This window comes from Periplaneta americana, chromosome 12 (genome assembly GCF_040183065.1).
Source record: "Periplaneta americana isolate PAMFEO1 chromosome 12, P.americana_PAMFEO1_priV1, whole genome shotgun sequence".
Classification (NCBI taxonomy): Eukaryota; Metazoa; Arthropoda; class Insecta; order Blattodea; family Blattidae; genus Periplaneta; species Periplaneta americana.
Window position 1 is genome coordinate 68448932 of NC_091128.1, and position 15265 is coordinate 68464196.

General features: G+C 33.1%; 1 protein-coding gene across 3 annotated transcripts in view; it reads left to right on the plus strand.

Annotated features, from left to right (window-relative positions):
- LOC138710529 (transmembrane protein 268) overlaps positions 1–14609 on the plus strand; it is a 92146-nt gene extending 77537 nt beyond the window's left edge. For 2 of the 3 annotated variants that reach the window (XM_069841494.1, XM_069841491.1), the window contains one exon: positions 11–14609. Coding sequence is in view for 1 of the 3 variants with exons in the window: in XM_069841491.1 (XP_069697592.1) it covers positions 11–66 (56 nt within the window). In the remaining 2 variants the exon portion in view is untranslated. Of the gene's footprint in view, positions 1–7 lie in introns of all 3 variants that reach the window. The other variant, XM_069841495.1, reaches the window with a different exon arrangement.
- Positions 14610–15265: the final 656 nt, after the last annotated feature.

A 15265-nucleotide genomic window follows, 5' to 3' on the forward strand; every position in this document is an offset into this window, starting at 1 on the left:
CTTTCAGCAGAAGCTTGCAGCTTATGTGCGTACATGAGTGACCAACATTTCAATTTACAGTTTTGAGTTTTGAAGAAATGGTGGTAACTGTTTGTAATAGCTCTGAAGCTGGATAGAACATGGGATCAGATGAAAATATGTTAAAACAACACCAAAAACTTATTGTGTACTGTATTGTTCTAAATGTAAGAAATCAAAATATATAATACATTAGTTATCCTTGACTGTCAGTATTAAGTAATGACTAACACTTCTTTCTAAGATGATGCTAATTATGATGATTGTGTTGGTGATGCTCTCTGATGCAACATTAGATATTTCATTTGGTGTATTATAGGAATTATGACGTGTGTTGACAGAGTGTTACACTGATATTAATTATTCATATAATTGTTTTTTTATGTTTTTACGAACCAGTAAAATTAATTCGAAAAAGCACCGTGTTTTCGTTATTATTTTCAAGATAGAAATCTTATAATGTTGTATATCGTAATAATGAGACTTCTGTTGATAAGCGTAAATAATAAATTGGATTCATGATGTAAGCATAACCAGGAACTAGACTTCACTAACTTAACGACACTTCTCATCGTTTCTGAATTCAGGCATGCTAAATATAAATGAAAAGATTTCTCATACTGTGCGCTTCGTTGGAATTTCTCTCAAGCAGGCTGCTTTATTTTATCTTTTATTTTACGTGCAAACGTCCAAATCCAAAATACTGGTACCCACTTTTTTTTTTTTTTTAGCAAGGATATAGACTTTCAAGAATTCTAATTTTATAGTGTTCTTATGTGAGTGATCTCGAGTATTGGATAAACACAATCTTAACTTTTTAACCTTTTTTATTTTGATATGTAGTTTTCTGTAGCTCAGGACATTGAGATTTTCTCTGCTGTGTTAAAATATAGTTAGAAAGATTCATACATTCCGTTCTAGTTGACATAAATTCGTTTACTTTGATGGTCGTTGAATTGATGTAGTTTAGATTAACAAAACAGTTGTTTTGTAAATTCACAGACTAGGCACAAATTCGTAACAGAAGCTGGTAAATAGGACTCTCTAATTGCCAACAGCAAAAAGGAAATTGTGTGATACCTTTTTGAAACACTCCATAATTTAGTTTTGTATTTAATGTTTTTGTTGTCTTTTTTTTTTTTATTTTCAAATACTTTTTTTCAATATTTAATTTATTCTTGACATTATAAGTCGTTGGTAGATATGCAATTTACTAATATTTTAGGAAAATTACAGCCGGTAGAAAAATTGTAACTAAATTTGTTCTTGTATCAGTATTAATATATTTGAGGGAAATTAGTGGAATAATAATAATAATAATAATAATAATAATAATAATAATAATAATAATAATAATAGTTGACTAAACAAACAATAATAATAAAATGTGTACGTATTTAACATTGAAGCGTGATGTTATTCAGTTTAAACGAGTTTATTATTATTCCTTTAAACACAGCGAAATAGATTTAATTTTTCTACATTTTATGAAGTTATAAAATTATGTATATAAACCACACTCAGTTAAAAAAAATTAATATGTGAGTACCATCTTCTGTAATTTAAATACTTCATATAACTCGCTTGAATAAACATAATAAATTAACTTAACAAATTTGCTATTTAAATTCTGTATATAGGATCGTTATTAAACTAAAACACTTTTTAAAGCAATAATTTTGATTTTGATCATATAAATGATTTCTTGCTATGATAAAGAAATGCATCCTTTTCACCAATTAAAAAATTCATAATAGATATTAATTTCTGTTTACCATAATAATCTTAACTGTTTTCAGGCAATCTTGAGCAAGCCATGGAAGTTTCTTATGACCATTGTCCTTTTCTTAGGCTATACCAAGTGTCACGGATTTAAATTTTTTCATACTGACTGTACATCATCTTAAGATTTGCACTTGTCAGTTTTCTTTGTATTAGAACTTAAGTAATATGACGTCACCGTCTTACCATTAATTGAAGACCTTTCTGGAATAAGGATGTAACCAACTAATCTATAATACACGTTTACATTTCAGGAGAAAAGAAAATAATTTAAGGGTCCTATTTCGTTTGGCTCACATTTACTAGAAAAACTATTTGATTAATCAAAGATACAAGTTTGAATAAATGATTGTTTCAAAATTACTTTTTCCACCAAAATCATATTTAATTAATTTGATGTTACACCCTTTTTCTGGGGAGGTTTTCAATTATATTTGAAAATTTAATAATGGACGTCATTCTTTTACAGTTTGTTTCTTTATCTACCAAGCACTAGTAGTGGCAGCAATATGTCACTCATTGATTTAGTAAAATTTATCATTCCAAAATTTGAATTTCTGAATTATTATTTTAAAATAAAAGTGTGGTGTGACTGACCACAAACTACATCATATATCTCGAATATGACGTCATAACTCTAAAATAATAAAACTGTAACAGTACTCAGCAAGTAGAGGGAACAGAACAAAGTAAATGGGTCCACTCTTGAAAGAAGAAAAAATAGTCATATACCGGTACCTGAAATTTCAGTGATGAAATTGTATTGCAAAGCAAGGTCAAAATGGGGACAGATAACTAGTAGTGCTTACATTTTGAACAATATGGTACACTGGTACACTAAATGCTACGACAGGAATTGTCAACAGATTCCGTCCTTCATGCGCTTAACTAGTAGATATATTATACCAAGGTTATGGAACTTGATAAAAGGTATGAATAATCTCTTCCTATTATAGTATTATAAAGCAATAATTTTGAAGTGAGAGATTTGTTATTGCTTAAATTACATCGTTATTTCCATCAGTGACCTTTGTAATTTGCCATTTGATATTACATTGGTTTATTTTCTAGCTCTCAATTAAATATGGGACATATAAAAATGTATCATCATACAGAAAACGCGAAAGAGATTCTTTCATTGAGAGTTTTTTAATGATGATGATGATGATGATGATGATGATGATGCAGTATGATTCACAACATAATTGTTAATCAAATCAATTTTTTATTTTGGAATTTGTGTCCAGTTAGGTACAAAAAAGTAGCCTTTTTATATAATATTAGTAAAAATATCTCGAAGTCTGAACCAACGAAAATAATATAGGCTATATTTATATATTTCTTTTTTTTTGCTAAATTTATATCAGAAGTGAGATTGTTTTCCTCCATGATTTTTGTGTAATTTATGGTATACATTTGAAATGTGTAATGGAAAATGTATCATATATTACGTCTTTAGGCAGAATAGTGAATCAGTAGACCACAAGAAACACATTATTTCAGAAAGCGAACCTGATATTGAAAAGTATGTATAATTCTAGGATTATATTAGTTTGTTTAATGATGATGAATTGATTATAATTATGACGATTTAGCACTTTTAATGAAATTTTGAATATTTAATTTGTACTATGCTACAAATGAAGTGGAATGAATACCCAGAAACTTTACACACTGCAAATGATGCATTTACCAAAATTGAATATTTTTAACAATGCAAATCTCATTATGTTTTTATTTTCCTGTGCATGTTTTCATGCATGCATTCCGTATCTTTATGTAGGTTCGAATTTAGTTCTTCACAGTCTTAACTATACTATATTGTAGAGATGGTCCATTCCATTAGCTTTGCATTGGGGTGATGATCATATAGTCACATTTTACAATTTGTGCGAAAACTATAATAAATACAGTATTAGTTTAATTTGCAATTGTATAGGTTTCAGATATATTTTCCTGTAAATGAGTTCTGTTTGTCAAAAACATCAAAGTGTAAATCACGATTCAGCGCTACAGTACTAATTACAAACAATAAATACACTGAATATAATTTAAAATATTTGCAATAAGTGTCATCACATCTTGGTCTTCGGAACAACAGAAGCAAAATGTAACAAAAAACTAATGTCAAGGAAGAAAGGGTCTGCTTCTGCCATACAACAATTATGGAAAAAAAGCCCGTATAAACCAAGAAAATCAATAACTATTTCTGATTAGAAGTAGTACAGAATTATCTTGTTTAACATTTATTGCAAAGCGAAAATTTTGATTTAACTATTAATGCGACTATGATCAAGTACCACCTGTTAACGCGTGATGATTTAAATCACACTTCATACAGATCTTACAGCTTTAAACTGAGATGCCAGAAGAGAAATAATTTAAATCTGCAAGTCTGACGCCATTGAAAAACAAACAACTATGACAGTATTTTACAGTTCTGTGTTTAATTATCTAATATATTAAAGTCAGAGAGAATAGACATTTGTCCAATGGAATAGCATCTTACACTTAAAGAGGCCTTAGTGCACTGTGTTTCTAACTGTATGTTTCCTGAAATGAAATGCGTCTTTTTTAGTCGCAAAACTATTCTTCCTTTGCCATAGGAAATTCCTACACTCTATGTCTACTATTACTTTGATTTTAGTGTTGTTAACAATGGTTGCAAAATTTTTCTTCTTCAGTATTATGTATGTCGAACAGATATAATAACAGAGGTTTGATAGAACTTCAGTCAGTGCTAAAGATTTGAATTATGTTTCTTTCTCTGTAGAAACAACAAAATTGAATATGGAGAACCTAATATCTGAAACTGTCAAATGGTACTTGTGGGTTTATGACATAAAATTTGTCACCAAGGAACAGTAATCGTACAGAAATTACAAAGCATGGCAATTCGCTCTCAGTCAGTTGTAATTATATTTTTTTCTTAGTTTTTTTAGCATTTTTGTGATATTCCTGAAGTATACTTAGAGGCAATACATTCTCATAGTCTTCTTTGCAGAAATTGTTTTTACAAGTATGCAAACTGAATATAAGCAGTTTTTATTTGTATGATTATGATTAAGAGAAGAAGTGTTTCCCACATAAATTGCTGATAACAGCGACACCTGTTTTATAATATAATGTATAGTTTTTTAAACATATATGTTGATTTGTTTCACATGAATAAGCTAGGAACTAGGCACCTAATCTCCTAGCCAATAGTACGAGGTGCTAGACGAAATTTTCCGGACTTACACTATAAAAATATGTTAGGCTTATTTTATTTACAATTGCATTCCATCCCCTTCTGACTTCATATACAGCAATCCTGAAAGTTCCACCTGTTTCAAACACTCCCTGGAAATCATTTTGCTGTAGCATTTCAAGTACCTTCTGTGATTTTGTCTCGATCTCTTGTACCACCTAGAAACATAACTCCTTCACCTTCAGTTTCATTTTCGGGAAAAAAAGAAGTCACAAGGAGCTAAATCTGGCGAGTATGGAGGGTGCAGAGCAACTGGCATGTTGGTGGTTGTGAAAAACTGTTGCAATTTTAGAGCCATGTGAATAGCAGCATTGTTGTGGTGAAGCAGCCAATTGGGGTTGTGCCACAATTGCAGTATTGCGCTGAACATTCTCTCTCAGCCTCTTCAAAATGTGTTTCACTGTTGTTGCAAATGTCAAGGATGGTACAGCAATGGTCCTTGAGAAGGGTATTTTTTAAACATTTTCGGGAGTTGTGTTGATACACGGCCATCTTGTGTGCTTGTCATCGTTGACCAATGTTTTGCCCTTTTTGAAGTGTGTATGGCCTAAATCGTCATTGCCAAAAGCCTGAAAAATCATTTTGAGAGTCTCTATGGCAGATTTTCCGAGCTTAACACAATACTTGATGGATATTCTTTGTTCATGATTGTCTGCCATCGCAGAATCATAGCACAAATGCTTGGACACAAAAATATGTTTAGTACAAGTCACATTATACCTAGATTCCAGTTGCTTGACATACTGACTCACGAAGCATGCAGCTAGTGACACCTAGTGCGGAAACTGTGTATCTCTCAAGGTTGCTGCAATCACTACAGTTCGGAAAATTTCCGATAGCACCTCATATTACTACACATCATAATACATATGTCTTAAAGCTGATTAATAATACCTGTGGGAACTTACAGCACAATGCAGCATTGCAGCACCCCTATCTTGTCTGGTAGTTAACGCCCTTGCTACTAGATGGTAGGTGCTTGGCTTGACCCTGGCCTCTCATATTGCTGTAGCGTCATGGAGTTCAGTTTAGTATATCTAAGTTTTTTTAATTGATGTGTCTGAAGCTCATGAAGGACGACAGAATTTACAAACAAAATACTTGTTTGGTTTTTAAATTGTTATTGTTGTACCTTTACTAATTGTAAAAAAAAGTAACTACCAATAACCTTAATTTTCAACAGTATCAGGGTGACCAGGCATCCAGCTTTTGGAGGACATGTCCTCCTGTTCTTTAGGCGTTTGAAAATTTGACAAACTTTCGAACTACTAAAAACTGAACTCTTTGTAACTCCTATTATTTATTGCTCTAAACGTGGTACCAGCTTATTTCATGGTGTACAAGTATAATGTTCTATTGATAAAGAGTATCTTTTAGTTTTTGTTTTGATCTTCGTTGGTAATATTGTTCCGGAATTTCCATTTTGTAAAGCAAATATTGAGGTTCTTGCCCATTAAGGTCAAATTTTTATTGCCTAATAGAGTTAAATGAGAATGGTTGGGTAGAAGTTTGTAAATCTTTTGTTCATGAGGTATTAGCAATATATCAATCTTGTGATTATTTGGAGAAATGAGCAGTACTTTTGCAAGAATTTTGTTTTGAGTGGATTTAGTTTAACAAATATGCTGTTATTTCCAGTATTGATGAATTACATGCTTGCTTAAGTATATGAAACAGACATTGAAATTGATGACATCAAGTTGTTTGGTCAGTATCAAGGAACTGAAAGCATTTTTAAGTGTTGAGAGTGACAATTTATTCTTGATGAGAAATGGATTCTCAATGAAGTGAATTCTTTCTTTAATTTAAGAATAAGGATAAAATTGTTTTTCCGAACTTTTGAAAGCTTATGAATTTTATTTTTCATTGTCTGGTTCCAATTCAAATATTTAAAGAGAGTCTTAAGTGACAGGGATGTAGTGGTCAAATGAAAGAAATCGACTGTTACCCACTTTTGTGAGGAGAGTACTTCTTGTACAGTACAACTTTGAAAACATGACAGCAACGAGCATAGATGTTTATAATTATCTATAAAAAAAGCAATCCAATTCGTCTTAAACAAATTTTAGCAAATAAAATATTACAAGACAGGAAATTAAAAACAAAAGAAAGTACTGTAATTCTTTTTCCATGAATGGTTTGTAAACACTTAAAACACTCACCTGAAAAAAGTTCTTGCAAATTGTTATTCATATGCTTAAATAAAATTACTATTCCACATGAAACTTAATACTTTGGATAATTGTACAAGGATATCACATATATATAATGAGAGGAAGAAATGATAATTCTTCCTTTTTCCCTCTTTCATTAATCCATTGGTGATGTTATTAGATTTTCTTTTAATTGAGAACTGAGATATCTAGAACGTTCACAGAAAACCTCCGTGATTATAAATGGGTATATCTTCTCTGTTAGTAGTCGTATGTACATGAAAATAATGACACCACAAAGAGCAACTAAAAAATTGTATAGTACAGACCTCAAATACTCAATGTGCACCTTGTGTGTCATACAGCAGACATCAAGGCTAATTCCCACTCATGCCACACATGCTCCAAAATCTCTACTGGAATGGATTCAGTGGCATTGCAGATATGATGTCTTGCAGAATATGAGGCAGTGGAGGTACATAAATTATACCTTTATATAATCCCTTAAGAAGAAGTTACAAACTTTCAATTTGGGGGACCTTGGCGGCCACTTACAGAGGACATCTTGGTCTCCTGAGGCCCAGTCCACATTCTTGCCAGTTGTTTGTTAAGATGGTTACGAACATTTGATACTATCCAATAATGCAAAAGTAACAAAAAACTGGTAACCCATATTAACAGCTTTTTTTTCTCTTCTGCTGTCATCAATTGTTTTTGCCGGCAATTAGACATACTGCAATATTCAAAACAGGAATTTTTTGAGCCATCCTTTATGACACTAGTATAAAGTTGTAATGTACACCATTATGAAATTACACCCGTTTGTAATCATGGAGGGTTTTTGTGGACATACTGTATTGTCACATCAACGACATGCAAGCAAAAATATACTCTACACAACATTTAAGTGTACAAAATAGTGCCATTACACGAGGACGTCGTAGAATTACCTGTTGCTTTTTTTTTTAATTTTCTCCACCTTTTTGTCTTCCAAAGGTATTTCAGCATCTGGTCACCCTGCACAGTATAGAAGCTACATTTCACAAAACACAGAAAACCTAACAAGTTGTTAGAATTGAAGTTCTTTTTGTAATTAAGAAGTTAATAACTAGAAATAAGTAATTGTGCGGAAAACCTTTAATATTATTTGGTAGGTTGTTTATTTGCATTTAGAGCTGTTTATGCATACTTGCCTATGCAGAATAAATGATGTCGTAGGTCACTGAAATTAAATGTGACAATTTTCGTACTCTTATGGTAGGATACTCCTATCACTGTAGAAATGTAGCTTACTTATTACAATAAATAAATAAGGATGAGCATTTGCCTAAGTTCTAACCTATAATATACACTGTAAACTAGGATACAGTATGCATTCAAAAGCCATCATACAATAAAAGTAATCGTAAATGAAGTTTGAATTGCGAACTATGTTGTTAATGGAAGATCATAAGCTACTACCATCTAATACTAAAGGTTGGCTCAATTTACTTCCATATACATTTGTTGCTCGTATCGTAATGTATACGTAGAATATAATTTTTCTCATTTCATATGCACCCATACATGTTTGATTGATATTGGGTGTATTCTTCGTTCACTGATGTTTCAGTCAGTAGGAAGGGGTAGTATCTGTCCCAGTTGGAGCCAGTGAAGCATATCAGATCAGCACACGACAGTTAGAAGAAAGTAAACGTGGTTGCAACATATTACTTAAAGAAGTTAATACTCTTTGCTTACAAGTGAAAACTAACATTCATGTTGGGATTAGTTAAAATATAAAATGATATGGGGACCTGTATTCAGTACTCATTGTTTTACTGCAGAGAGCGCTAAGAATTTTTGTCTATGGTCTGAGTGGTTTGATTTGCATAAAATTCATACACTGTTATTCGAATTAAGTCACGACTAAATTAATCGATTCCACACAGATCTATTCTGTTTTGGACACACTTTTTTTTGCAGGAATATTTTACTGTATCTAGTGCAACTATTTACTTCAACATTGAGTGTGGTACTCCTTTTGTAACTATAGTTTTTGCAAAAGGGTCATGGCATTGTCCTCCTTCCTCTGTACAATACAAGTATATACAGAGCGGTCTATGACATTCTCTACGGCACTCGACGGTAAGGAGGTCTGGCATCAGCGCTTCTCATTCCCAGTAAACTGGGTCCGCTACAGCCTTTCTCTCTCTGTTCCTGCCTTCAAGGACACAGTACATGGTCACATTGCAATTGATAACTGATGTTCAGTTGCCTATGAGCTCTGTTGACGTTTGTATTGATGTACGTATGTCTTAGTTGAAGATTATGGCTTAATATGGCACCACAAGAGTTTACATTACAACAAAGTATGTATCTTGTCGAGTGTTACTTGATAACGAAGAATTGTAGAACAGTGCGACGATGTTTTGTAACGCAATTTCCTGGTGTTTCCGTTCCACATAGGACGACTATATTAAAGCTCGTAAAAAGTTTAGAGAAACGAGGTCAGTTCTGAATGAACGTGGAAAGAGAAACCCAACTGTACTTACTGAGGAAAAACTCGATGCAATAGGAGAAAATCTCTCTGCAGTCTCTCAGAAGACCATAGCAATTAGAGCCATAAATTCTTAAATTTAAGCCCTACAGAGTGACAATAGTGCATGAATTACAGCCTAGAGATAATCTGAGTTGTGTGAATTTTTGTAACTGGGTTTTACAAAGTGTTGCTGATGGTGTTGTGGATCCTACAGTAATTATTTTCACAGATGAAGCATGATTTCACTTACATGGCCATGCTATAACGCAAAACAATAGATACTGGAGTACAGAAAATCCTCATCTCATTCATGAAACTCCTTTACATGATGAGAAGGTTGGTGTATGGTGCACTGTAACTGCACATAGGATTGTAAGCCCTATATTTTTTGATGATACAATCAATACAGAACACAAATACTCAACCCATTTTTTGAACAGCTAACCGATATCGAATGTCGGAGTACTTATTTCTAGCAGGATTCAGCATCTGCCCATACAGCAGCCAAAGCATTGAATTTGATAAGCGAATTATTCGAGGACATTGTTATTAGTAGAGGATTATGGCCCCTAGGTCCCGCGATTAGTCAGCCTGCGATTTTTATTGATGGAAAAATCTAAAAAATAATGTATACAAAGATAATCCACACAAATCCATGAGTTAAAAACAGTATTGTACGAGAAATCGGGAGAATTATAGAAGACGAACTTGCACGTGGAGATGTCAGGAATATGTTGCAGCTGAGGGACATCATTTTCAACACTTATGTAGTCATGTTAGTAAACAAAATGAATACTGTAATTTTAATAGCCGACTCCAGCAACTGTAGTGGACCCCATTCACCGGGGATAACAATATAAATTCTGAATGATTTTAGCTGCCTGTGTATGCATGGGTTTACCATGTCCAATTTGTGACAAATAACGTTCATTTTCATCATCACTATCAATATTTCGAGAGGCAGAATGTTAAGGGCGTCACACGATAACAACTGATCTACACTTAACCAGTCCCAACACACAACTTAATTTCAACTCATAAGTGAAGAATATACTAACCTCTTTTTCAAATAATGTGTTGCCACCACACTTTCTTTCTTCTAGCTGTTGTGTGCCAATATGCTTCACTTGCTCCAACCTGAATAGCTATTACCTCTTTTCACTGGCTAAAACGTCAGTGGAAGCAGAATAATTTTAGCATGTTTGCGTGCGCGCATGTGTGTGTGTGTGTGTGTGTGTGTGTGTGCTTGTATGGAAGAGGAATAGTGAGAAATTGAATCAAGTTGTAATATTGTTACTGACAAGTGATATCAAATGGCAATTTTTTAGATAGTTTACTTGAAGTTATTATGTAATACATGTCTGAATGCTTCTTGATATTTCAGAAACTTTGCTACCTCTAAAATGCCATCATTCAACTTTAATTTACATGGCATAAGATCCAAACTCCAATCTAGATCTATTCATAGATTCTGTTGTGTAGGGTTATGCGAGGGATTTCTGATTATCATTGATACGTATACAAACAATTTTAAATGTGCCTTGTAATTACTGTCAATTTCCTTGTAGATGATGTACCATCAGGATAGATAGCATACCATTATAATCCAATAAAATAAAAGCATATCGAAATCAGTTAAGAAATTGAAGTGTGCCACATTTATTCATATACTCGCGAGCTTTATACAATTGGCAGAAAATAAGAATGACCGCTTTAATATAGACCTTTTCAATTTATTTGTATGTTCATATTAACTAAATTATCTGCAGTTTGCATTGAAAATGAACAGATTTCCTGTTTATGATAAAAATCGCCATTCCAGATGTTTGACAAATACTAAATAACTGTAGTAGATGTGATTGTCATTTTGTTACTTTGTCTTCTTTTACAATTCATATTTGAGATTGTTTCAGATAAGTCAGCAATCGGAGAAATTCAATATGTAGTGATTTATTTTCAATCTGAATGACTTATCAAAAATGTACTTGCTTGCTACAATGGGCTAAACAGAAAGTTTTCATAATTCCGGAAAATGTTTTTAGAAACATTAATTGCGACAGGGTACAATAACATTATGAAATATGAGTTGCATTTTTTTTCCTCCACATTAGGCCCGTCATTTCTTCGAATGCACCACAGCCTTAGGCTTATTGTGCTATCTATGTTAATTTAATACCGATTCATCAGCCCTGTTTCCTTAATTAAAATTAGTTAAACTGGAAGGTCCGGGGTTCGATCCCAAGTGGTGACGGGATTTTTCTCGTTGCCAAACTTCCAGAATGGCCCCGAGGTTCACTCAGTCTCCTATAAAATTGAGTACCGGATCTTTCCTGGGAGTAAAAGGCGGTCAGAGCGTGGTGCCGACCACACCACCTCATTCTAGTGCCGAGGGCATGGAAAGCATGGGGCTCTACCTCCATGCCCCCCAAGTGCCTTCATGGCATGTGACGGGGATACCTTTACCTTTTTTTTTTTTTTTTTTTTTTTTTTTTTTTTTAAGGTCCAAATATAGAACTCAGTTCAAAAATCTTTTGATTCTAGAGATTCTTTCCCAGAGATAAAGTATCTTCTGCAAGCAAATGATGTGCTGGGTTGTTTCAGTTTCCTTCCCATAGATTACCTTGAAGTATACCCATTATATTGAGATGCTTTTTCACAGGAACATGACCTGTGAGAAAAGCTGTAATTGCTCTCAGCTGAAACTATTACATTAAAGTAATATTTCAGCTCTTTTGTTGCATGGTCTAATATTAAATTGTTTCCCATGATTGATACCTGGTGTCTTAATCCAGATTTTGTAATGTTGAGTCTTGGACCACTTTTTAATTGCCTCTCTGACAGAGCACCTAGGTATTCCGAGAATCAGCTCTGATCCAATATATTTTGTAGCCTCTCCTTGTTTTTGCAAGTTCGTCAGCTTTTTCGGAGTTGCATCTTAGTCATTGTTAAATGAAGCATAACAAATTGTAAAGGATCATGTTGCGAGATTTTTGGGTATTTCCACCATGTCCTAGATGAAACTTCAAAACGTTGAATGTCTCTACATCTCAAAAAAACCGCATCAAGTTCATCACCTTAAAAATTCCAGTCATATGTAGAGGATCAGTTTTTCTTTAGCACAGGAATTTTTGTTTTACGTAAATTAAATTAATTTTACTATTCATTTACTATACATTTTCATATGGGAAAAAGAAAATCCTTTTACTTGAAGGGAATTAAATATCAAACACAATTTTCTCGGCTAGAACTACGACATAGTTAAAATTCTTCTTCTGTGGCACTATGGTCCTTTTAGTGTAACCTTGGCTTCCCTAATGACATTCCTACATTCTTGGCGATCCTGGGCCTTATTTCTTCATATTCAAGCCCAATTTTTCCTTACATCTTTCTGTACATCATTAAGCCAGCATAAATGAGATCTTCCGACTTTATTTGAACCTTCCATTTTGGCATCTAAAGATGTTTTTGGCATTCTACTATCATTCCAGACTATACAGTCCAGCTTCTGAGTTTGTCAGGGATGATATCTATAGTTGTTTATCATAGCTAAATATAGTACCGTGTCCACACCTGTGGAGTAATGGTCAGCGTGTCTGGCAGCGAAACCAGGTAGCCCGGGTTCGAATCCCGGTCGGGGCAAGTTACCTGATTGAGGTTTTTTCCGTGGTTTTTGAGGTTTTTTCCGTGGTTTTCCCTCAACCCAATACGAGCAAATGCTGGGTAACTTTCAGTGCTGGACCCCGGACTCATTTCACCAGTATTATCACCTTCATTTCATTCAGACACTAAATAACCTAGATGTTGATACAGCATTGTAAAATAACCAAAGGAAAAAATATAGTACTGTAAATGGATTTCCTTTTTTAACTAAAGCATGCAATGAAATTGTGAAGAAACTCTAAATTTCATTTCTAGTTTGAATAAATACTAAGCATTATACCAAAATCCAAAGCTTTGTTCATATTCATATGCAATGCAATGTCATTGCTGAACTCCATAAAAACAACAAACAGTAATTGTGCCCTTGATTCTACGAGCAGATCGCGTAAAACCATGTAAGTTCATAGATATTTTTTCTGTTCGTGATATAATAATGAATATCAATTAAAAATTAACTTCTTTCATTCATTCATAGTGTTCTGCTCAAGAGCAGGTCTTTCACTCAAACCCAGAATTCTCCAGTCCTTCCTATTTTCTGCCTTCCTCTTTGTCTCTTCATATGATCCACATATCTTAATGTTGTCTATCATCTAATATTTTCTTCTGGCCCGAACTCTTCTCCCGTTCATCATTCCTTCCAGTACATCCTTCAGAAAGCAGTTTATTCTCAACCAGTGACCCAGCCAATTCTTTTTTCTCTTCCTGATCAGTTTCAGCATATCATTCTTTCTTCATTCACTTTTTCCGACACAACTTCGTTTCTTATTCTGTCTGTCCACTTCACACGCTCAATCCTTCCACGGATTAATAAATTAACTTTGGATCAGTTATTCGGTATTTGTTAAATTGCGTTTTAATATTTAATTAAATTTGATCTAACATCCTTGAACATTGATAAATGTGGCAAACACTTCTATATACCAGTATGTTTGATTCTCAGAATCATTCAATCATTTCAGTGTGTTGTCTGTCTATAACTAACTTAATTTATCTGTCCATTCAGTAAAAACAGCAGTTTAATTTACACATTTATTACATATTAGTCACTTAAATGTTCACATTTTTACATGTTCAAAATTTTATATTCATAGGGGAGGGGCCATAATAATTAAATAGAGGTACAGATGTATGCACATACTTTTTCATATGATGTGCTTTGGAAGTTGTAATCTAATAATACTTTGTAAATGCTATAATATTAAAAATAAATATATGTGAATAAATATATTGGATAAATAGTAAATTCTTCCTGAATGTTACATAACATAATATTCCACTCTAAGCATAATGCGAAAAGTGGGAAATTACTGCATATCATTAAACTTACCAGATAAATGTTATACATAATCTTTTGTAACTGAATATACTGGAGTACTGTACTCTTCTTATTAAAAAATTGTGCAGTCATTCAGTAGATCATTTACCATTATTTCATATTGTTATAAAGTTTTGATTTCAAAGATGTGTGTGTGTGTGTGTGTGTGCAGTTTACTCGTATGCTCCTAGGACCATCTTTCATGGATGGATTATTGTTGCATCTGCCATTGATCATCATATCCATTGGCACATCATAGTGCATAGTGGTAGTCTGACTTGGCCCATAATTTCATTTAAAAAATACACTGAAATGTCGCTATAACGAATGCCAGTATAACGAAATATTGGGTGTTATGAAATTATTTTCTGTTCTCTGACATTTTTTTCTGTATAATTTAATGTTAAAATGTTTCAATTCAACAAATTTAATTTTTACAAAAAAAAAAAAAAAATCAATATACCGTAACGAAATAAAGCTTTCACTCCCTTGGAAAAAAAAATCACTTTAATAAAGAAAAATAATGTAAATATTGGGTACAATTCGTTAGCAAATAGGGGCATACA